Genomic DNA, 24929 nt, shown 5'->3' with positions numbered 1-24929 from the left:
GGGAGAGAAGGAGAGAGAGATCTCCCCTCCGTTCATCCCCGCTCTTCCCCGCAGCTACGTGCCCGCTGCCGGCACCCGAACCTTCCGTCTCGAGCGGGGAGATACTCGATAAAGGCAATGCTGGCTCGAGCAATTGCCTTTAGCGAGTATACTTGCTCATCTCTAGTTAAAATCATCATTTAACCGATAAGTGCACGATGCCAGCGTTTACACGTAACGATTATCGCTCAAATTCGGTCGTTTGAACGAATTTTGAGCGATAATTGTTGCGTGTAAATGGGCCTCTACAGGCAGCGCATTGCCTCCTCGGATTAAAGGGTATGCAAATAAGCTCTCATTCAGGAGGAAGAAAGCAGGTTCGCTAGTGCCAACTATAGGAGAGCAACTCTATTAGTCAATAGCGGACCTGTTAAACAGGCTTTAAAATGGGATTTACTCTAAACCAGAAGCTTCATTCCTGGACGAGGCCGTATTTATATCCCAATCCTCCCAGGAAGCATCGCCTGACCTGTAAGACTTCCTGCGCCAACGTGGTGGTTTCCACAAGGAGTATTATGTTCCCTCGAGGGTTTATATCTTGTGTTCTGCTCCGGCTCCTCCGAGCTGCACTAGGCACAAGCGCTTATTACACACATGGCTGCAAAGTATGAATAAATCCCAACCAAGTGTCACACCAAGGCTGCGCTCCCACAGGGCGGAAATCCCGCGGAATTACGATAAAATTGCTCAGCATGTCACTTTCAGCGCGGCTTGGCTGCAGCATGTGGATGCGATTTTTGCAAATCTCATCCACTTTTCTACCTAATCTCGGGATTAAAATTGCAGGCGGAATTTCCAAACACTCTGAAATTCTGCAGCAATTCCGCCCCGTGGGAACTCAGCCTTACATCATAGGTCAAGCCTTAAAACCCCAGCGCTGCAGGTTGTAAATGTGTAGTATACAATGTGAAGACTTACTTCACAGGGGTGCCTCTGAGCGCACCCCTAATCCGGAAGAGCAGTACAACCACAGGAGACCCACGTCGGGAGGTACATCAGTTCCAAGTCACAAGGTAACATTAAAGGGGTTTTCCCGCGCCAAAACGGTTGTTTTTTTTTTTCAATAGCCCCCCCATTCGGCGCGAGACAAACCCGATGCAGGGGTTTAAAAAAAAAAAAACGGATAGTACTTACCCGAATCCCCGCGCTCCGGTGACTTCTTACTTACCTTGCGAAGATGGCCGCCGGGATCTTCTCCCATGGTGCACCGTGGGCTCTGTGCGTTCCATTGCCGATTCCAGCCTCCTGATTGGCTGGAATCGGCACACGTGACGGGGCGGAGCTACGAGGAGCAGCTCTCCGGCACGAGCGGCCCCATTCAGAAGGGAGAAGACCGGACTGCGCAAGCGCGTCTAATCGGGAGATTAGACGCTGAAATTAGACGGAGCCATGGAGACGAGGACGCCAGCAACGGAACAGGTAAGTGAATAACTTCTGTATGGCTCATAATTAATGCACGATGTACATTACAAAGTGCATTAATATGGCCATACAGAAGTGTATAACCCCACTTGCTTTCGCGGGACAACCCCTTTAAGATATTTTATTCCCTCCAACGCGTTTCGCCTCACATATCAGCCTTTCTCAATCATAAAACTATATACAATAAGCTCTTATATATACAAACAAAGAGGGAAAAAAAAGCATACATCACCCGCCCATGGTGTCCGTCCAGTCCTGCGGTATAGCAGCGTCATCTGATGACATAACCTATTGGAACGTGCGTTCCAATAGGAACGTGATGACGTCATCGCGTATATCATCATTTAAACTACGGGGCAAAAGCTTTCGCAGTATCAAACGTGCAGCAACCAGTTGTATTACCGCCTGATGGGAAATCTCCACAATACATAGGGCTTACATGATTTGACATAAACGTCTAATTAGAATTAATAACTGCAATAGAGGGTAATTAATATCATGCATCCATATATAAAATCATACTACCGCATCTATATATTGCGTCACAGAAGGGGAAACAAAAAATTAAAAACAATCACAGAAAATGGCCGTTACTTACTGACTGAGGAGTGCATATAGATGCGTCCTCCTCTCACCATGCAGGTAGCTGACTACCAAATGGAGGAGCGAATAACACCTGTGCGGGACACCGATGAGACAGCCACTCACACTGCCTCCTGATAACGAGGGGGGTGGATGCTTGGTGTAAACTCCCACACATAGTGGATACAGGGTGCCAGACCATTCTGATATATGTAGTTCACCATGCAGACCAGCAACCTATTAATGACGCCATGATAATTCGGCGGGTTGCCCTGCATATCCATCAGTGAACCACATTGGTACTGCCACCCTGGGCTCCCCCTGGAGTCTTAAAGCCACACTGCATGTGAATGATAGATAATAAATGCAAGGCATTGGTTGGATGTTGGCCAGGATACATGAGCCCACTAACCACTTCACGGACCCACTGCAACGCAAGGAACCGTGAAGTGGTTAGTGGGCTCATGTATCTTGGCCAACATTATCATGGCGTCATTAATAGGTTGCTGGTCTGCATGGTGAACTACATATATCAGAATAGTCTGGCACCCTGTATCCACTATGTGTGGGAGTGTACGCCAAGCATCCACCCCCCTCATTATCAGGAGGCAGTGTGAGTGGGTGTCTCATCGGTGTCCTGCACAGGTGTTATTGGCTCCTCCATTTGGTAGTCAGCGACCTGCATGGTGAGAGGAGGATGCATCTATATGCACTCCTCAGTCAGTAAGTAACGGCCGTTTTCTGTGATTGCTTCATATATATATATATTGGGTTTCCCTAAAAATGCATTGTAGTGTATAATTAGGGAAATGTTTCAGAATTCTATATCATCGGCGTTCCGTAGATACAACTGGTTGCCACATGCTTGATACTGATAACTGTAGCTTTAATGATGATATACATGATGATGTCATCACGTTCCTATTGGAACATCAATATTGAAGTCGATGGAAGCCGTCCGTCCCTGGCACTTCCGCAGTGAGCACTGCAGAAACTGTCGCGGGATGTGTCATCACTGAGCCCCGGTGCCTACTGTGCATGTGTGACAGAGCACCAGGCGGGACCATCCACAGCGCTTAAAGAAGACCCCGGAAAGGTACGCAGGGGTCATCGGCCAGGCACCGGGTCGAATTCCGCTGTGGGTATGCCTCATGCGGGGTCCGACCTGTCCTTGTGCAGGCGGCCTTAAACTTTTATTGTACTCACAAGAGTGATCAATAAGCAGGCATGTAAGATGCAAACGCTGAAGTTCATACTGGGTGGAGAGCCTGAACAGCGATGATGTCAGTTTATTCCATGGAAGTCGGGAGAGGCCACTTCCACCTGTGTGACTACATCTTGGAGGCATCTGAGGAATGCATGGAAGTACAGGTACTTTTTAAATCTTTGATTTGGATGGACATTTCCTATTATTATGCCAGGAAAGTCAATGGCACCCGTCTACTTTATCTAACCCCCATGCTGAATGATGTGGAAGAGAGTTTAGCCCTTCCAGGCTACACAATGAAAATATACACTGTGAAGGGCGTATGGAGCCGACTCAGTAGCCAAGTCAGCACCATGCCCGATGCAGGTCTAAACAGTCAGCAGGAGGGAGGGGGGTGGGTTCTGAGTGAAAGCTTCTAGGGCTGCCATGCATAGATGACTATCAAGCCCTGCCTGCGGCACAGCTTAATAGGCAACATTAAAAGTAACTATATAGCGCAATATTGAAGTAATGGTTGTAAGTAGTGTTGCTCATGCTGATTGGTTGGGCAATAAAATCATGTGCGTTTTGAATGTGGCTCAGTGGTTAGTATTAACATTTTGCAGTTGGTTGGGCAATAAAATCATGTGCGTTTTGAATGTGGCTCAGTGGTTAGTATTAACATTTTGCAGTGCTAGGATCTTAGGTTCAAATCTCATCAAGGACATCATCTTAGTGAGGTCTGAACATAGAAGTCCAGCACCGTAAGGCAACAGTGCTAACAACTGAGCCACCACACTTGTCCTTTTACCTCCAGAGGAGAAGGATATAAAGTAATATAACATGAAAACCTCATACAGGGGGTTGCTCTTGCTTAGATTTGAACCTAGGACCCCCAGCACTGCAAGGCAACAGTGCTAACCATTGGGCCACTTTCATGTAGGAACCACCACCAATATTCCAATAATCACTGAATACTCGCGTGTCACTTTAAGTGCTAATAACTCTGAAATGCTTTTACTTATGCAAGTTATTCTGATAGTGCTTTTTGTGACACATTATATTTTATGTTATTGGGGAATTTTGGTCGATATGTTTTGTGTTTTTTTTAAATCCTAAATTTACAGAAAAGTTTGAAAAAAAGTTTGAAGCAATTTTCAAACTTTAAATTTTTCTGCTTGTGAGACAGATCGTTCAAAAAAAATTGCTGGGTTGTTCAAATTTGAACGATAATATTCGTTCAGTGTTAACCCGACCGATGATAAATGATAATTAGTTCGTTTATCGTTCATGTCATTCAAGCATGAAAATCATTTTTGTTTTTTTCACTTTTTGTTCAGTTTAAATGGCGATTCTTTATTCGTTCTCATTCACTGAATGATTTGATGAGTGAACAATTTATCTGCCTGCATAAACAGGCTGAACGTGCGAATGATACATCGCTCCATCTAACAGCACCCATAGTGATCTCAGGTTACTTGTAAACAATGAGCAAAGATTTATATATGTTGTTATATTCTAACTTAGGACAGAGGTGTACTTATAACTTATGCCCCCCGCACCCAACAAAAAAAGAGTTGTACGAGGAATAAAAAAACTAAATACTGGAAACAGGGACGATGAGATTCTGCACCCCTATTATGTATAGTGTGTGTGGATCCACTGTGTCTCCCCGCAATTGGAACCACCCGTTCTGTCTGATCTGGCTCTTGTCAGCCTCTCTGTGTTTGGTCTGTTTCAGGCATATCTGTATGTCCTGGTGTGAACAGTGTCATTTTAATGCATTATGTGCAGGTTCTGTTCTGTGTGAACTCTCCCATGCTTCTGTGTCTTTGTGGGTCTGCTGTAGGCCTTCTGAGCTGGCATGGTCACCAGTTATGTCTCTATATCTGTATATTCCTGCATCTGTGTGCTCCTCTGTCTGTTGCCAGTTCCTTTTAGTTCTGTAGTTTGCCAGTTCTGCCTGGTTCTGAGTTTCACACCTTCAGGGATAGTCAGACCCGAGGTTCCAGTGCAGGGCCGCTCTTATCAGGGCGATCACCCTGCTTATAGGTAGGGGTCTGCCATTCTCCCTGCAGCCAAGGGTCAGTTCCCCTTTCCCTGTCTACAGTCCGTCTATTTGAGGAGTCAGCTACCAACCACTCAGGGACTGTCCTCAGCTTGGTTTGGTTGGTTCAGTGGATCCATAATTTCCTGAAATCCATAACAGCGGTAAACATTGTGTGTGAAGGATTATATGGTTATTAATATTTATATGAAACAGTAAGAATTGACCGCATGTAAGGATGAAAGTTAATGACCAGTGTTCAGCCTGTGATGAATGTAAAATGTGTGATACAAATATTGACTGGGGTTAAACATTTCTCTCTCCCTATCCATGAGACTTTAATGACCTCTCAGGGTCGGATGTGAATTTCATCCACATTTTGTTTTCCTATTTCTATGCCTTTGCATATGTACGTGTCAGTGTACCCTACAGTTCTGGCATGATATTCATGAATTCAGCAGTTCAGGATAAGCAATAATAAACACCGTGCTGAAGTGCACTTCTTTGTAGATGAATGCCTGTGCAGTAAATCTTTCTGCTTCGCTGACAAAACATGGTTGAAAAAACAAACAAACAAACAAAACACTAAATTTTACATACCTTGTAATTTGAGGTCTAGTTTTTTTTTTTCGACCTCAGCCCTGGAGTATTGGACTTTGGACATACTGCGTTGTCCTCATGCTGGCTCAGGCTGGTTGACAACGTCTCATAGCATGTTACTCAACACGCCTTCACCCTGTTGCTTGTGTTGCCCCCTCTTGTGTTAGAAACACTAGCTGCAGCTGGACAAAAGTTCTGAGATAGGTTTCAATTTTGCTTTGACAGTATTTGGCCCCATGATGTCTCAGTCAACACTGTCATAGGTTTCGCTCAAACGTTGGTCCACAGAATGTCACTTTTACCTACAGTGCGCTCTGCTCGTGCCACTCAATGTGTCAGCATTGCGACACCCTCAATATCACTACCTTGCTGCCGCTGGAAAAGGAGGGGAGGGGGGGAATAATCACCTGATAGTTTTTTCCTTTCAGTTTGATACACATGACTATGCACAGCCTAATGGCCCAGGAGACAGGGGATTCAGTCATGTTGTTGATCAGTCATTGAACGACCCTGATTTTGCACTCTTTGTGGATGGATCGAGGTATGATCAAGAAGGCAGGTTCTATACAGGTTATGTTGTGCTCTCCTTACATGATGTGGTCAAGTCTGAACACCTTCCATCTCGCATATCAGCCCGAGAAGCAGAATTGTGAGCCCTGGAAGAAGCAGGCAAGCATGTTCAAGAGGACACGGCTAACATCTACATCCACCTATGGCATTGCTCATGACTACAGATCTATCTGGAGAGTGAGGTCATTCTTGAAAGCAAATGAAAAAGCTATTAAAAACAGTAAAGGTGTACAGGCACTGATGGAAGCCCTCTTGCTGCTTGAAAGAGTAGCCTGAAAACGCAACAAAAGACCACTCCAAGAATGGCACAAAAGAGGCAATCATAAATCACCCGATTCATCAGGCTGCAAAGATAGCCATACAGAAGCCCAGACTTGATCCTCCAGGGTTTGGGGTAGTACAGGTACCTACTCAGATGTCACCCCTGGTAGATTATGACCTTTTGATTCAGTTACAAAAGTAGGCAACCAAAGGCGGGAGAAAGGAACAATAGGAAACAGCAAGAGGGGTAGAGAGAGACCTGGAGATAAATGGATGGTATCCAACAAGCCTTGTCTCCCACAGGCCCCTATGCCATCATGGCTCTGGCCTCCCATGGAAATACACACCTGTCAAACACAGCTATGACAGTTGTGGCTGCTAGTCACTGGTCTGCACCAGGATTTAGCGTCACAACAGCTAAACACACAGGGCTGCTTGATTTGTGCACAGAACAACCTGGGTAGGTCTGTACAGACTCCCATGAAGTGCACCCTTCGTCCCAACTACCCTTTTCAGTGTCCTCAAGTAGACTACATCCAACTGTCAATGGTAGGCAAGTACGAGTTCCTTCTGGTCTGCCTAGACCTGTTCTCAGGATATCCAGTCTGGCCTACCCGCTCACAAACCACCGCCAAGAACTGATATCTGAGGTGGTATACAGGTACAGTGTACCAGAGACAACTGAGAGTGACCGAGGTAGAAGTGATACAGAAAGTAATGAAAGCGTTGGGGTTAGAACAGGCCTTTCATGCTCCATACCATCCACAAAGCAGTGGTAGAGCAGAGAGTTTAAATGGTACCTTAAAAACCACAATCCAGAAGGCCATGGCAGAGCTTAATAGACCATGAACCGGGTGCCCCCCCCCCGACCCACTTCTCTGTAAGGTACATACCTCGGTCCATATAAGGTACTTTTTGGGTCGGCCCCAAGGTTAGGATTGTATTTTCGACGATAACTCCAGATGCAGCATGGCAGCTTGACAAACTGTGTTATTGCTCTCACAAAACACCCAACTAATGTATATTCTCGAGTGTTTGCTTCCCTTCCAGATCCAGGCAGCTTAGAAGGAACTCATTCTGTGAAACTAGGAGGTTGGGTGGTTACCAAAAGACACATCTGCAAAGCTCTAGAACCCAGACTTGATGGTCCATAACAAGTGTTCCTGACCTACAGATCTTCAGATGGAAGGACAAATGCAATTGGATACACGTGTCTCATTGCCAGAGAGTCTGTCCCACCATGATGAACATATGCTTTTCTCCTAGGTTGTTTAATCCCTGTTATTTTTCTCACAGCTATGGTTTCATAAGTAAGGCTCCGAAGGGTCTGACTAGCCTCGTTAAAGAACTAGCAGCAAATTCTGGCATCTCCGACCCCTTTGGTAACTAGTGGACTGATACTTTCGGCAGATGGAGCCACCGGATTTCATCATTTCTGGAACTTTAATGACTATTCTTACTGCTATTTATATTATTGACTGCATTATTCCGTGCCTTCGAGGATCTATCTCAAAGACTATTGACAAAGCTGTCCCTGTTATGTATGATGATGCTTTGCCTTTGACTACTGACTCTAAAGCTGAATCTGCTTTCGATCAACCCTCTCGTCTTGCAGTGGCTTCCTATGATACTTTTTGTTTGTGAGTGCTAGGGGAATATCATTTGGGGGATACGGGGAAGTTGTGTAGGAATTCTGGCTTATGTCACTAGGGCATTTGTAAGTACCTGGTTAGATGTTCTCCTGGCTGCTCTAAAGAAACAAAAGTAGGGACTGTTATAGTAATAATGTTTCTTACATCAGCCTAGGCAGAAGCGTGTGTGTATATATATATATATATATATATATATATATATATATATATATATATATACACACATATACATACACACACACACACACACACACATATTTCATATATCTACCCTCATAGGGAAATAGCTAGCAATTAAATGGTTAACTGGTTCAATATTATACACTGGTATGTGCAAGCAGCATGTTGTAGCACACCCCTATGCAGCTTTCTCACAGGAAACATATCTAAGGGAGTTGCTCCTTATCTCCTCTTGCATTCCTTGGTCCAGGCAGGGATATTAATAAAGTCTATGCTACTTGAGTTTCTTAGGAATTACGTGTTTGGTAGCGGCATATAACTTGGGGTGTTAAGATATGTTTATCATTGGAGTCATTACATACTAAGCCAATCATGAGTTGTTATGATGCAGGGGGCGTACATGCGTATTGATGAGTCATTCCCACTATATCTGTACCGTTATGATGTTAATAAAGTAGAAGTGTATGATGGTTAACCACAACATGTCAGTCAGTTACATTGCATGCATGCTACTTGTCATTATAACCAATTTGAAGCAGATAGTGAGCTCATTTGGAATATAATATTATTCCCATGATATCGCTCTGACCATTATAAATATATATGATATGAATCAGTGCAGAATGTTGGAAACAAGTGGACCCTCACTTTAGAGCCAGATCATGACCCGCTATACAGCACAATGTTGCATTATAACTTGTCACTCGGCTTTCCTAGCCTCCTGAATGCAGATGTTTCTGGTCATGTAGCAGTATGACAGATTTACATTCCAGCTGCATATATCGTCACCCGTCTCTCCCACTTCCTGAATACTACAAGGAAGTATAGTATAATTATGTATCTACTAATAAAAAAGTGAAAGTGATTCTGTGACTACTGGGTACAGCAAGTTCCAGAACATGGCATCTGCTCAACAAGAATGGGGTTGGTGTTTAGTGGCATCAATGCCAGATTTAAAGCAGAATTCGAATCCACTGGTACCGACTGCCAGCAAAGGTGGAGCCGCCATACGTCACAGGCCGAGCATCTTATAAATGATGATGCGGATACTATGGAGCAGTACTCTGCAAGAGACACAAGGAACCAAGTATCCTAAAGTCTGGGAAGACACTAGCATTGCTATTTATTGGATCCTGAAGATTACTGTTTTGGAGAATCAACTTGAGGGATCTTCCAACCCTTTGTTATCGATAGACTCTAATTCTAGTCGGATTAGTGAGACACAAGACCTTGATCCACCCCCTCATGATGGGTCATCATTGCAGCATCCCCCAGGAGAACAAGCCCAAACCGCATCAGGGTCAGGACTACCAGACCCTACTGGAGAGGTGTCTGAGGAGCAAGCAGTTGTTTGTGGATGAGACCTTCCAAGCCAAGAGCAGCTCCATCGGCTTTTTAAAAAAACTGCCGCCACATGTAGAATGGAGGAGACCTCGGGTGAGTGACATTGTATGCTGAGGCTACATGGGCACGTTGCAGATGCAAATCCTGACATGACTTCAGTAGTTCTCCTTTAGGATCCTTGTATTTGTATCCAGAGCAGACAAACAGCCTGAACTGTAGACTGATACATTTTACCTGCACTGATACATTGTAACAGACTGTTAGGACAGGGAAAAGATCTGCAATTACATTGTACATTGTAATTTAACCCCTTAATGACCACCCATATGTCTTTTGATGTTAAAGGGGCATTGATCTGCAGCTTCTTTAAAAAGCGGTGCTGCATTATAAGCCCAGGGCGTGTCTCCCGTGCCATGGAGAGCGGGAGCCCAGCTGTCGGATGACAGCCGGGCACTTGCTCTAATAGGGGGAAACTGTAGAGACCTTTGATTCTTAGTACTTAACCCTTTACACGCCACAGTCAGTGTGACTGTGGCATGTAAAAGGCAGACAGAGGGAGGGGGCTCTCTGTCATCCATTGGACCCCCGCGATGTAATTTTGGGTCTCGATGGGTTGCTCTGGCACCCAGAGGCTTGACTATAGCCTTCAGTTCTGCCAGGTATGGTGGCCTGTGAGGCTAAGTCTCTGGTTGACCTCATAGGCTTTCTAATACACATCTATACTGATGTATAGTAGTGTATTAGAAATTGAAAAAAGATGCAAATATTCAAGTCCCCCAGTGGGACGAAAATAAAAAGTAAAAAAAGTATTAAAAAAATAGTAAAGAATAAAATAAAAATGACAAAACCCCAACTTTTCCCCCATAGGCCGGTTTCTCCCCTAGGCTGGGTCATACACATGAGCAAATTTTTGCGGCATGTCCTATCTTTTGGCGTGCCCTCGCATCATCCATTGTTTTCAATGGAGACGACTGCAGCATCGCACCGCATGCTAGGTTTCCCCATTGTAAACAATGGGAGACACTCCACGATCCCTACTTCCCCAGTGATGCATGACTTTTTTGACGAATTTCATGACCCAATATCGCACTCGTCCGTGTAAAATTAGCCAAATATGTAAACAAAAAAAATCACACACGTGGTATCGCTGTATTCATAACGACCCAAAGAAAAGTGGTAGCATGTTATTTAATCTGCACAGGCACACCATTAAAAAAAAATACAAAAAAAAATGGTGAAAATAGCTAATTTTACCTATCTTGCTTTACAAAAACAGAATAGAAAGTGTTCTAAATGTTGCATGGATCAACAGATGATACCATTAAAAAGTACAACTCATTCCACCAAAAAAGAAACTCTCACATAACACCAGTGACAAGAAAAGAAAAAGGTTAGGAGTCTTTGAATGCAGCGATAAACAAAAAAAATATTTTAAAGAAAAGTGTGAAAAAGTTGCAAAAAAAAAACCTATATAAATTTGCTAATGACATAATCGTACCGATCTGCAGAATTAGTTTAACATCCTTTTTACTGCATGGCGAACGCTGTTAACAATAACAATAAAAATCAGGCCAGAATTGCAGATTTTGTTAGTTTTGCCTCTGGAATAAAAAGCAATCACAATGTTATATTTTCCCAAAAATTGGATAAATGAATACTAGAGTTCAGGGCTTATTCACACTAGCGTATATCGGCCGGCATTTACACGGCTGATATACGCTACCATCTGATGCATTGGATTCCAATGTATCACATCACACAGTCGTATTCTCGCTGCGTATAAGCGCCTGGATGGTGCAGGAAGCATAGTCTTGGAACTATCTTACTGGCCTGACTATGGCGCTGCCATGGACTCCTATGGGAGCCAATGATAGCGGCCAGAGAAGGGAGGTGGGAGGGAGTTTAGCAACCCCGCCCCCTCCCATTGCAAACAGCCGGAGAGGAGCCAGCGGGGAAGGGGGGTGACAGCTTAGCAGAACTAAGCTGTCTTCCCCCGTCTGACGGCATATACACCGAGCCGTGCATCACATGGTAAGGTATACTAGCCGGCCATGAAACCGCCGGGCGACATACGCTCATGTGAATAAGCCTTCATCCCACAAAAAAAAAGCCCTTATAGAGCTCAGTCGAAGGAAAAATAAAAATACTATGGCTCTTGGAATGCGGCGACACAAAACCAAATCTCTTAGAAAAAGGGGGTTTTGTGTACAAAATAAAAAACATTATAGACTCGATGTTTCCTGAATCGTGCCGATCCAGAGGAGGAAGTTATCACATTATTTATTTTGCATACTGAATGCCGTAAAAATTAAATCCAAAAAACAAATGACAGAAACCCAATACAATACATTACATGTACCCAAAAATCATACCATTAGAAAATACAACCTGTTCCGCAAAACACAAGCCCTTATGTGGCTACGTCAAGGGAAACATAATAAACTTATGGCTCTAAGAATGTGACGATGACAAAAACGGAAAAATCAGTTGGTCATTAATAATAATCTGTATTTGTATAGCGCCAACATATCCCGCAGCGCTTACATAGACAGGGGGGATACAGGAAGACAAAAGTACAAACATTACAGAACCACGGTTACATAGTAATCAGTTGATGGAAACAGTAGGGGTGAGGGTCCTGCTCCAACGAGCTTACATACTACAAGTAATGGGGTGATACAGAAGGTAAAGGGCTGGAGATGTGCCCGGTATGGCGAGGTGGAGAGTGAGGGATGCTATACACAGACAATGGTCAGACATTTAGCCGTGTGACGGCAGAAACAGTATGACTGCAGGAGCGGTTTATGATGGCTAGCAGGGGTTGCAGTCAGTAGGTCAGGGAGCATGTTATCAGGCGGAGTACAGAGGGGTTTGTTTAGGGAATGCGGTATGCCTCCCTGAAGAGGTGCGTTTTTAGAGCACGCCTGAAGTTCTGCGAGTCCTGGATTGCCTGGGTAGCCTTTGGTAGTGCATTCCAGAGGACCGATGCTGCTCTGGAGAAGTCTTGGAGGCGGGAATGAGAGGTTCGAATTAGAAGGGTGTGCAGTCTAGTTTCGTTTGCCGAGCGGAGAGCCCGGGCTGGGTTATGGATTGAGATGAGGGAGGCGATATAGGGGGGCGCTGCGCTGTGGAGGGCTTTGTGGATGAAGGTAGTAAGTTTAAATTGAATTCTGTATTTAACGGGCAGCCAGTGCAGTGACTGGCACAGGGCAGAGGCATCCGAGTAGCGGCTGGACAGGAAGATGAGCCTGGCTGCCGCATTCAGGATGGATTGGAGAGGGTAGAGTCTGGTGCAGGGGAGGACAATCAGCAACGAGTTGCAATAATTGAGCCGAGAGTGGATGAGGGCGACAGTAAGTGTTTTCAGCGTGTCTAAGGTGAGAAAAGAGCGGATTCTTGCGATGTTCTTGAGGTGCAGCTGACATGTTCGGGCCAGAGATTGGATGTAGGGGGTAAAGGAGAGATCGGAGTCGAATATGACCCCAAGGCGGCGGGCATGTTGTTTGGGAGTTATGGTGCCACACACTGAGATGGAGATGTCAGGATGAGGTCGGTTAGTGGAAGGAGGAAACACCAGTAAGTAGAGATGAGCGAGCAGACTCGTCCGAGCTTGATGCTCGTTTGAGTATTAGGGTGCTCGAGATGCTCATTACTCGAGACAAGCACCACGCGATACTCGTCTCGATTAAACAAGCACTGACCATTGAATTCAATGGAGCCGGCAATACAGCCAGCTCCATTGAAAGCAATGGGCTGCCAGCGAGCGCGGGATGAATTTTCGGGAAGGGCTTAAAAATATAGGCCCTTACCTGAAAATCATCCTTAAGGGTGCGTTCAGACGAGCGTGTTTTGGTGCGTGCATATGCACGCACAAAAACACGCTTGTATTTACAACACTGCATTCCCTATGGTGTGTGCACATGTCCGTACCTTGCAGGTGCGTGCCTGCAAAGATAGGACATGCGTGCACCATAGGGAATGCACGCATTGTTTTCAATGGAGCCGCGGCTGCTGCCGGCGGCTCCATTGAAAACAATGGCCTGCTGGCTCCCTGCATTCCTTTTCAGGGAAGGACTTTACATATAAGCCGTTCCCTGAAAAAGAAAGATTTTAGTGTAAAAAAGAATAAAAATGCAGCCATTCTCTTCAATGGAGCCGCTGCTGCTGCCGGCGACTCCATTGAAGACAATGGTCCGCTGGCACACCTGAATTCTTTTTCAGGAAAGGGATTTACATATAAGCCATTCCCTGGAAATGAATTAAAAGTGATTTAAAAAACAAAGAAAAAAAATACTCACCTCCCTTCAGCTGCCGGGGCACAGCCACGTCTTCTCCTGCTGTCCCCTGCACTATGGTGCTGAACTGCTGATCTATCACCAGCCGGGGATTTAAAATCCCCGCCCGCTGAATGAGCTGCCTCTGATTGGTCACAGCCTCACCAATCAGAGGCAGCTCTCACTCACACCCATTCATGAATTCATGAATGGGTGAGTGCTGCCTCTGATTGGTCCCTGCGCTGAGTCAATCAGAGGCAGCACTCACTCACCCATTCATGAATTCATGAATGGGTGTGAGTGAGAGCTGCCTCTGATTGGTGAGGCTGTGACCAATCAGAGGCAGCTCATTCAGCAAGCGGGGATTTTAAATCCCCGGCTGCTGAATACTACACAGAGCAGTTCAGGAGAACTGACGGCCAGACGTGGCTGAACTCCGGCTGCAGCGGAAAGGTGAGTATACATTTTTTTTTTTATTTGTACACATTTTAGGATGATTTTCAGGTAAGGGCTTATATTTTTAAGCCCTTCCCGGAAATTCATCCCGCGCTCGCCCGCAGCCCATTGCTTTCAATGGAGCCGGCTGTATTGCCGGCTCCATTGAATTCAATGGGCTAACATCGTTCTTCTCTGCCACAGCTGTTACAGCTGTGGCAGAGGAGAACGATCATTATGCTGACAGTGCGGGGGAGGGGGGTCTCACTCTTGCCACTATTGTGGCCTAATAGTGAGACCTCGGAGCCCGAAATGCAGCCCTGCATGTTGCTCCTCGCCTGCCCTATCCATTTCTGTGTTTTTTACATGACTTTGGTGATTTGCTAAGATTTTCACAAATGAAAACCTTAGCGGAGCACCAGTCATATACAAAAATGCTCGAGTCGCCCATTGACTTCAATGGGGTTCGTTACTCGAAACGAACTCTCGAGCATCACTGAAAGTTCGACTGGAGTAACGAGCCCTCGAGCATTTTGGTGCTCGCTCATCTCTACCAGTAAGTCATTAAGGTACAAACAGGCTTGGTCACTAAGGGGTTAAGCAATTCTCACTAAATGCAGGCTCATCAACTTGCGGAATCGTAACTTCAGCGATTTGCTTCATTTTTGCGCATTTCAAAGAAAGTTGAAAACAACTTTTTTATTTGGCTTATAATGAACTATTCCCCATAAATTCTCGGGCTACATGTTGGGGATAAATTGTTGTCGGCCCTTTGTGTAAAATCTATGGCTTTAATTTATTTATTTTATTGCTTCATTTACCTTTGCACTTAATTAAGGGATGAGAATAGCTTTACTTTTTGCTGCTAGTAGGTCAGACTGTAAAACTATAGCGCAAAGGGATGAGAAACATGAAACACTGAGCTGTAATCTCCTCCTATTCGCAGGACCTGGTGAAGAACCCGCAGCTCTTCGCTGACGATGCCAGCCGCTTTGATTTTCAACAGGGACTTGCAGGTACAGAGACAGTAATCCTATGTGTTATCCAGGGCCATTAAGTATCAATTATGACTTACTTTTCGGTGGAGCTGGTGCTCTGGCATAAGAGGTCGATGACCTGCGGAGGTGATAACAATCTACGTGGTCTTAGTTGTCTTCCCAGTGTATTTGGAGTATTGCTTTATTCTTGCCCATTGGGGTTGACGTTACACTTGGCATATGTTTGGGGTGTGACCATGGCAGAATGGATGAACAGCCACTTATCATGCACCATGGTCCAGAGCTGTTGGTCATCTTATCATTTTCTCTTTCTTCTAGACAATTGCTGGTTCTTGGCCGCGCTCACCTCCATCACTTTCCACAAAAACTTACTGAACATTGTGGTTCCTCGTAATCAGAGCTTTAAGAAGAACTATGCAGGAATCTTCCACTTCCAAGTGAGAATCACACTGATCGCTGCACTAATCAAGGCCTCGAGGGCCGGAGGGGGCGGGGCATGACTCAGGGATTCTCAGATAAGAGGTCATGCCCCTCCTCCTCAGGCGCTGGATTAGATTTCTGGAGTGTTCTTTTAAGCTTTCTGTTAGATAAGTGTAGAATTCTATCAGTACACTTGTCTTTAGATGTCTGAGGTTCTTTGAATAGATGGAAATTATTATATGTGATGGATCTGATAATGAACCCGGTTCTCTCCTCCAGTTCTGGCGCTTCGGAGAGTGGGTGGATGTGGTCGTGGACGATCGCCTCCCTGTGGATAAAGATGGGAAGCTCCTGTTCCTCTCATCTGCAAGCAAGAATCTGTTTTGGGCAGCTCTTCTGGAGAAAGCCTATGCCAAGTGAGTATAATATTATTAAGATATAGCAGAGCCCAGTGTGTCACTTTTTTCATATTTTACACCAGTGGGTAACATTACTTAATTTCAGTATTCAGCAAAGATGCAGGTGGAGTGGATTCGTATAGCACTTCTGCACCCAGAACATTGCAGAGGGAAGACGGTTGCTGCTCCTGCAGCGGGCAGGAGTAGCTTGATTGGGTGCGCCAACTCTGGCCTAGTCACGGTGGTGGCTACTCTGCCTAAAATGGCAGCTCGTATGGCAGATGGGATTGCAGAGGGACTCTGTCGAGGCTTGTCGGTTGCGACAGCGTCGTGGCATGGTGGCCTTGACACAGGTCAAGAACTGTCGCCTTGTTATGCAGAACAAAGGTTAATGCACCATGTGTTGAGACTGCTGCTGCTGTCTGTCTTTGCTGCATGCTGCATGCTTGATTTGTCATGCCTGGAAGAAGGTTGGAGGTGTGCTTCCCTAATTACTTAAGGTTTATTGCTAGTCTTCAGGTTTAGAGTAGCTTTATATTCTCATCTCTCCCTTGGCTAAATGCTGCTTATTCAGTTCTCTAGAGGAAAGGCTGGAGTCTGGTGTTCCTCTAGGCTTGGTGAATTGCTACATGTTCAGATAAGTGCTGTTGCTTGCTATCAGTTGTATTTTGGTTTCCATTATTATTGTTGCTTTGTGGTATCAGTTCATCTCTCTAGGGGTTCCTATAGGGACAATCAGGGCCCAGAAAGAAGACAATGGGGCCGTCTTTTATCAAGGCGATAACTCTGCTTTAGGCAGGGACCCGTCACCTCTCTGCTAGGTTAGGGCCAGGCTTCCTTCCCCCTTGGAGTGGTGCTACTGATCTGCATAGTGTTGCCCTGCCTTTGTGCCGCACGGTCTTTACACACTGGCTTTCAGATTTCTTGTGTGCCGCTCATTGTTCTACAGCGCAGAGTGTTACAACTGCAGTAGTGTGAACGTCACCCTGCGTCCGTGCTCAGCATTGTGCTCATTTGCCACAGAGTCGTGACAGACCCTTGGCGATAACAGTTAGTAATTTGTGTAAGTCCAGTATGACGCCAGTGTCTTTGAATGAATGCCCTGCGATAAAGAAATGCAGAAACAAGTCCATAGAAGTATCAGTAAAACCGAAGGCACACAGTTTACTTAATTCTTGAGGACTGCTTACAATGTTCAGACTTTTCTTATAGCAAACAGTGAAGTCTTCAGCAATTTCTTCAACACATTAAATTACATGCAGTAATTTCTTGACCCTCTCCTGAAGAATGAGATGAGGCTGCCAGGCTACGTTAAGTGGTTGCTGAACTATGAAGTAATTTGTGGAGGAATGAGGGAAACAGTGCAGGGACAAGTTAAACTCACAGTCGCAATCTCTGGTTTCCTTCCGGCATAGGTGACTTCTGGCAGGGTTGAAAAAGACTCCTCTCCTGACGTAGCTCTGTCTGATCAAGTCTCCCAGCTCCTGTACTCCTCCCAGCACTTGATTGCTCCTTTCCTCACATCTTTGCTCCTCTCAGTCTTTCCGCGCTCTCCTTCTGCTGACTCATTCCACTTCCCCAACTAGCTCACTTTTTCGAGCTCCACTTGACTCCTCCTACTCCACCAATCAACAGAGCTCTCTCTCCTAGGTTGCATGGCCAGTTTTCTCCAATTACATAAACCCTCCAAGATAGAGCAGCTGACCAATCAGATAATTAACTGCAGGCAGCCAATCAGAAGGCGCACTGTTACTGGACAGATCACCTTTAACCCGTTATGCAGGGAAAACATTGTTTTTCCCTGAAAGGTGCCTCCTATGTCCCCCTAAGGGCTCATAGCGAGGTCCCTAGTACCTATTAACCCTATGTCTACCCTGTGGGACCCACCGGATCACTACACTTCTAAGCCCTGAGCATGTATCCTATGGGCTGGGTGTTATATTTTAACATTTTAATGCTACATTTAAGTAGCGGGTGAAGGAAGAGACTCAAAGTTTTCTGGTGACCGCTGATGGCTGGATTAACTCATGACGTTCTTATCTCTCAGGCTTTGTGGTTCTTATGAAGACTTGGAGATTGGCTTAGTGTCTGAAGCGCTGGTTGATTTCACTGGCGGTATCAGCATGACCATTGGATTACGGCAGGAGCCTCCTGATCTATGGCAGATTATGTTAAGAGCAGCAAACAGCTGTCTGATGGGATGTCAGACCCGGTCAGGGGTAAGTCCAACCTGTTCCATTGTGGTACCGTATCGCACAATGCCTGACCAATATTAACAGAGAGTCATTAGCAGTGGAATTCCATTATTTAATTTTGGAAGATATTTTATGTGTCTTATTATGTTATGTTTAGAGATGAGCGAGCACCAAAATGCTCGGGTGCTCGTTGCTCGAGTCGTCGAACTTTTCGCGACGCTCGAGGGTTCGTTTCAAGTAACGAACCCCATTGAAGTCAATATGCGACCCGAGCATTTTTGTATATCGCCGATGCTCGCTAAGGTTTTCATTTGTGAAAATCTGCAAAACCCAAGAAAGTGATGGAAACGACACAGAAACGGATAGGGCAGGCGAGGGGCAACATGCTGGGCTGCATTTCAGGTTCCCAGGTCCCACTATTAAGCCACAATAGCGGCAAGAGTGCCCCTCCCCCCCCCTAACAATTTTTACTTCGGACAAACCCTCATTAGCAAGGCACACCTTAGCTAAGCACCACACTACCTCCAACTAAGCACAAGCACTGCCTGTGGGACACACCGCTGCCTCTTCTCCTGGGTTACATGCTGCCCAACCCCACCGCACGACCCAGCGTCCACAGCGCACACCAAAGTGTCCCTGCGCAGCCTTCAGCTGCCCTCATGCCACACGCTGGCCTCATAGCCACACTACCCTCATCTCTATTTATGAGTGCGTCTGCCATGAGGAGCAACCGGAGGCACACACTGCAGAGGGTTGGCAGGGCCAAGCAGCGACCCTCTTTAAAAGGGGCGGGGCGATAGCCCACAATGCTGTACAGAAGCAATGAGAAATCCAATCCTGTGCCACCTCCGTCAGGAGCTGCAAACGTGGGCATAGCAATGGGGAATCCATGTGCCACACAGTATTCATTCTGTCAAGGTTTCGCATAGCTCAATCCACACTGCAAGGGGAAAGCCATCAGTGCTCTGCCCCCATACGCAAGTCAGTCAGTGCCTTTGTGCCAGACAGGTCAAACACCGCGATGGGAACTAAGTGGGCACCAACAGCATAGGTGGGTCCTAGGAAACCCAAGACATGAACAAAAAATTGATCTGAGCGGCCAAACATGGCAGACTTGCACCGCGCCCACGACATAGGCCTCGGCCCACAGCTTCAGCAATGCTAGGCAGGAAGCGGACTTTCACTGCAGCCAGGACATAGGCCTCTGCACAAACCCTCAGCAATCGCGTGCCTACAGCGGACTCCAATGCTAGCGTAGATGTGCACGTCTCATCAGCGCTGTATTGAGACGCGTCCTCGCCTGCGTCCACGACCTCTGCCCCTACCCCTACCCCTCAGCATGGTGGATTAAGAATCGAGCAGAGACAGAGCGGTGTAAAAATGTTTGTGAATTATTGCCGCGCAGTTGGTGGCTGCCAGCGGTAATATAACGCAAAATGAAGCCAGAGATAAATTATAAGGAAGGCTGCACTTAGGCCGTGCTGTGAACTATGCAGTTTGGATGGACGTGAAGTCCCACAGGCCACGCAGGCAAATGCACTGGGTCACCGGTAGCCGTAAAAAGGATTTCTTTTTTAAATCTCCTTATTTTTCTATGCAATGCAGGCTGAGGCTATGCAGTGTGTATTGCACTTTCAATCTATGGGCGTCTGACACACCGTGCACTTCTGAGACAGCACACGTATAACACAGAGCGTTGTAAAAAATGTGTGGTTTCTTGGCGTAGACTTAGAGGCAGACAGCGCTGACGTTACACTAACTGCGGATCGAAAAATATTTACATGAAGGCTGCATGCAGGCTCTGCTGTGCAATACTGAGGTACTACAACTCCCAGCAACCACGGAGTTCAATGCACACGGTCACAGGTAGCCCTAAGAAGAACCGTTGGGGTTCTTGTAGACAGGATTCTACACTACCACTGTCCCTGTCTGACCAATACTGCCCCTATACTCAAGTACAGACTGCAGCTTGAGAACGCTATAGCCTGCACGCCCGATATACATAAAAAAAAAAAGTGCAAAACTGCTCACAGCAGCCACAACAGTAGTGCACTAGGTGAGCTGTGGCCCTAAGAAGGACCGTTGTGGTTCTTGAAGATGCTAACACTGTCCCTATAGCAGCACCACTTTCCCTGATCTCTCTTAGCGTGTGTCTGTGGTGAGCTGCGGGCGGGCTGATTTAAATACTCGGGTGTCACTTGATCTCGCCAGCCACTCACTGCAGGGGGGTGGGATAGGGCTGGAACGTCACAGGAGGAAGTTGTAATGCCTTCCCTGTGTATCTATTGGCCAGAAAAGGGTGCAAATTTCTCAGGGAAGGAAATGTAGTTGACTCGAGTGCCGCGTGGTGCTCGTCTCGAGTAACGAGCATCTCGAATGCCCTAATGCTTGAACGAGTGCGCTCGCTCATCTCTAGTTATGTTGTGTTTTAACTTGATTTGGTCCTACAGAACGGATTAGTGCCCGGACACGCGTACACCGTGACCGAAGTCAGAATGGTAAGATCTGCTATTACTCGCTTCTCCCTGTCCCTCTCTTCTCTATAAAGCGACTTTCTCTGTTTTTGTTGCATAAATGAGTAAATTCTCCCATCACTTCTGTCCAGGTGACCTGCAAATCGGGAACCGCAAATTTAGTCCGGCTGAGAAACCCATGGGGGAAGACTGAGTGGAAAGGAGACTGGAGTGACAGGTAAGCAAAAGAAAGCGATCTGCATTACAGTTTTATACTGCCTGCTAGTGGTCAGATGTAACACTGCAGATTTATTCCATCATCTTCTGCAGCTAAAACACAAAAATCATCTCTTCCTATTTTTTTACGCCTCTCAAACAAAATCACAGTATGATACTAATTTGAGGTCAGCGGATCGCGGTATCCATTCATCATGCCGATCACTGGTGCAATCTGTGTGGTAGATTTCTGTGTCTGTCATTTTATTTATATGCAGTTACTTGTTTTTTTCCCTTTTCCAGTTCCTCTAAATGGGATGAACTTAGTGAAAAGGAAAGACGATTAGTGCAGAAGGAACAGAAGGATGGAGAATTTTGGTATGTAAAGACTTACAAAGACTGAATGCCCACAGCTCAGATGTTCTGATACAGAGCTCTAAATCCCAATGAATAGACATAAAGTTATATAATAATATTCCGGATATTTGCAAACACCACTAGGGGGAGCTCAGGAGCTTGCTGTATACAGTGTTAATGATTTCAGGGTACACATTGTATACAGTAACACTTTATTGTTGTCAGATAAGGTTATTATTTCCCTATACATATTCAGATGGACCATATTGGCAGCTACCAAGGATTATAATTTTTTTTTGGCATAGGATGTCCATTGAAGACTTTAGGGCTCAGATCGAAGAATTGGTTATCTGCAGGCTCACCCCCGCTCTGATGTTTCAGAAAAATGTCAAGGAACACACAGTATCAATGCAAATAGGAAAAAAGGTAGTCTGCAGCATGGCAGGCGGCAGGATAAACTATACAGGTATTGTCCGTCATCTTCACTGGCAGCACTAATCTGTAATTGGGAAAGTTCATCTGTCACCATTCATTGATACATTATATCCTTATATACACACAGAGTCCTACTGGAAGAATCCGCAGTATCGGCTGAAGATCCTACTGGGAGACAACGTGAAGAAATACGCGAATTCCTGCAATGTTCTGGTGTCACTTCTTCAAAAGCCGAACCATAAACACAGGAACAAGTCCCCTCCGCTCTACATCGGGATCTCCATCTTCAAGGTGAGGACTTGATGACCGTTTCATCATGTTGCCATCGTGTCTGTTTCATCATTTTTGTTCATGTGTGTTATACTCCAGTTACAATTAAAACTGCGTTGAAAATTCTCCTTGCGGCCACCACCCTGTTTCCCTGAAAATAAGACATAGCATGATTTTCCAGAATTTTTGAGGATGCAGAATGATTTTTCAGGCTTTTTGAGGATGCTTGAAATAAAAGCCTTACTCCAATCTTAAGCCCTGCTAACAGTTAGTTAAAAAAGTCAATTAAAATAGTGTCCAGGAAGCTATACATGTAAAAAAGTTAAACCTTTATGAACAAAAATTAATATAAGACACTGTCTTATTTTTGGGGAAACGCGGTAAGTATCTTTTAAAAGTGTTGTGCTTTGTCAGCTCCCTGCCTAGATACTTGGGACAGACTTACTATCAAGGACGACAATCCAATTCGATTAGGCTCTCTAGCCCCTCTTCCATAACCCAATTTTTCCCTGGAGTGAACAATGCTGCAATGCTTCATATGTCTGTCATTGTATATCTTTATTATGTTTTAGACTTAAAATGTAATAAACAGATTAAATACTGTATAAAAGGGTTGTGCCAAGATTATTCAAAGGACAGGGACAACGATCTGACCGTTGGGGAAAGACCACTGGACCCCCACTGATTAGGAAATTATGAGATTATAGATAACGTCAAATCTTGGTACAACCTCTGTAACACTGAGCTGAGAGATCCACTTTATATCAGCTCCTATCATACCATTCACTCTATAGCATAGCCTTACAGCGTTCTGCAACTCATTGTGTCCTTTCTATCTTCTAGGTGCCACCTGAAGTGAGTTTCAGCAAGATTTCAACAGGAACTGATTGTTGATACAATGTAGCACAATGAGACGGTATTCTGACAATAGGTCTAGAACGGGTCATAAATTCTGCCTCTTACTAAAACGCCGTCCCTTTAAGACTATCCTTCAAATTACACTTTTTAAAATGCCCAAAAATTGAAGGCTTGAGCCTCCATTGTAAACTGATTCTGAGTGGAAGGTTGGTAGAAAGCAGCTGATAATACAGAATGGATTTAATGCTTTGACAACATTTATTAAGAACAGGTATGATCTATAATGGTATGTTGGCTAAAAGGAAGGCGTCTGGGACCCAATGACTGGAACAATAGAAATGACTGGAAGCGAGGAGGTTGAGCGCAGGTTTTAATGACTGGAAGGATCAACGCTGCAGGTTGTAGATGTAAGATAAATAGACAGAGTTATTAAGTTGTACGTTTTTCTTTCCCTACAGTACCAAGGAGTAGGGAGGCTGCCACAAGAATTCTTCCTGACCAACCGTCCCGTCAACGACATCTATGTGTATATCAATATGCGGGAGGTGACGCAAGTCTTCCACCTGCAGCCCGGCTGCTACGTCATCGTCCCTTCCACTCCAAGACCTGGACAACAATGCGATTTCATCCTTCGTGTCTTCTCTAGAAAACACCTTCTAGAGTAAGGGCCAACATCACTCCTACCTACTCTTACTGACTGACGGTATTATTGCATCTTGACGCCACCGGAAGCAAGGGGTTTAACAAGATTTGGATGGAGGAACGCCACTGTCACACTCCTAGCTTCTGATGGGTTTGCGACCCAGCACAGGTCAGAGGGCTGACAGCAGCGTGGAAGAGGTTTTGCCATAGGATGGGGGGGTTAGGGGTAGTTTCGATGTTATGGTTACATTATTAGCTATAAATGGTTCCATATCAGTGCCGCCCGGCATTCACATGGAAGCATTGACACCTAATAATGTAAGCCTAACTGTGAAACTACCCCTAACCCTAACCCTCTATCCGATGGCAAAAGTCAGTGCACGCTCCTCGGACCTTTCCCTGCAGCACCTTGCCCAGTGTGTGAGCTAATGTCCTCGGCATGGGACTAATGCCGCCCCTCACACACTGCTGTTGACACAGCCGGCACGCCATCAGCTACTGAGCCAGAAAGGGGGGTGAGTCACTGCAACCGGGAGGCCCTGCATGCCTTAAGCAGAGAGAGCAGGAGGCGATGACAATCCACAGAGCAGCCTTTACTCACCGCTGCCGCCGGGGACAATTCCGTGCATGACACCAGAATACACAGCGCTGGAGGGATGAGTGCAGGCAACAGCGGCACACCAGAGTAGTAAGTGAGTGCAGCCAATTGCCCACTGGGGGCCTGACCTGCCTGCCAAGCTGCCTAACTCTTAGGTACACCCACCACTTCCAGTGGCATCAAGCTACAATAATTTCCTGACTGACTTCCGACATTTGTAAATTCTTCATGTTTTCTCCTAATATCTCAAATGTACCACAGCCAGAGCGGTCAACGACTATATACTGATATGATTTATATTTACTCATTTCAATATTATAGTAGAAGGCAGTATTATAGTAGTTATATTCTTGTACATAGGGGGCAGTATTATAGTAGTTATATTCTTGTACATAGGGGGCAGTATTATAGTAGTTATATTCTTGTACATAGGGGGCAATATTATAGTCGTTATATTCTTGTACATAGGGGGCAGTATTATAATAGTTATATTCTTG

General features: G+C 45.4%; 2 protein-coding genes across 2 annotated transcripts in view; one reads left to right on the top strand and one right to left on the bottom strand.

The window, feature by feature from the left end:
- Positions 1 to 17980, bottom strand: part of EHD3 (EH domain containing 3) — a 98578-nt gene extending 80598 nt beyond the window's left edge. The window contains exon 1 of the mRNA XM_066595124.1: positions 17793 to 17980. The gene's annotated coding sequence lies outside the window, so the exon portion shown is untranslated. The remainder of the gene's footprint in view (positions 1 to 17792) is intronic.
- On the top strand, positions 9494 to 24684 carry LOC136620072 (calpain-14-like). The gene is made up of 11 exons (XM_066594798.1): positions 9494 to 9976; positions 15539 to 15608; positions 15909 to 16027; positions 16290 to 16426; positions 18456 to 18627; positions 21054 to 21101; positions 21209 to 21294; positions 21576 to 21650; positions 21935 to 22095; positions 22192 to 22355; positions 23178 to 24684. Exons 1-11 carry the CDS (start codon positions 9785 to 9787, stop codon positions 23226 to 23228), a joined length of 1275 nt encoding a protein of 424 aa, XP_066450895.1. The 5' UTR covers positions 9494 to 9784; the 3' UTR covers positions 23229 to 24684.
- The last annotated feature ends 245 nt before the right edge of the window (positions 24685 to 24929 follow it).

The sequence above is a fragment of the Eleutherodactylus coqui genome, chromosome 3 (genome assembly GCF_035609145.1).
Source record: "Eleutherodactylus coqui strain aEleCoq1 chromosome 3, aEleCoq1.hap1, whole genome shotgun sequence".
In the NCBI taxonomy this organism is placed as follows: domain Eukaryota; kingdom Metazoa; phylum Chordata; class Amphibia; order Anura; family Eleutherodactylidae; genus Eleutherodactylus; species Eleutherodactylus coqui.
This window is presented reverse-complemented; position numbering and strand designations above follow the sequence as displayed.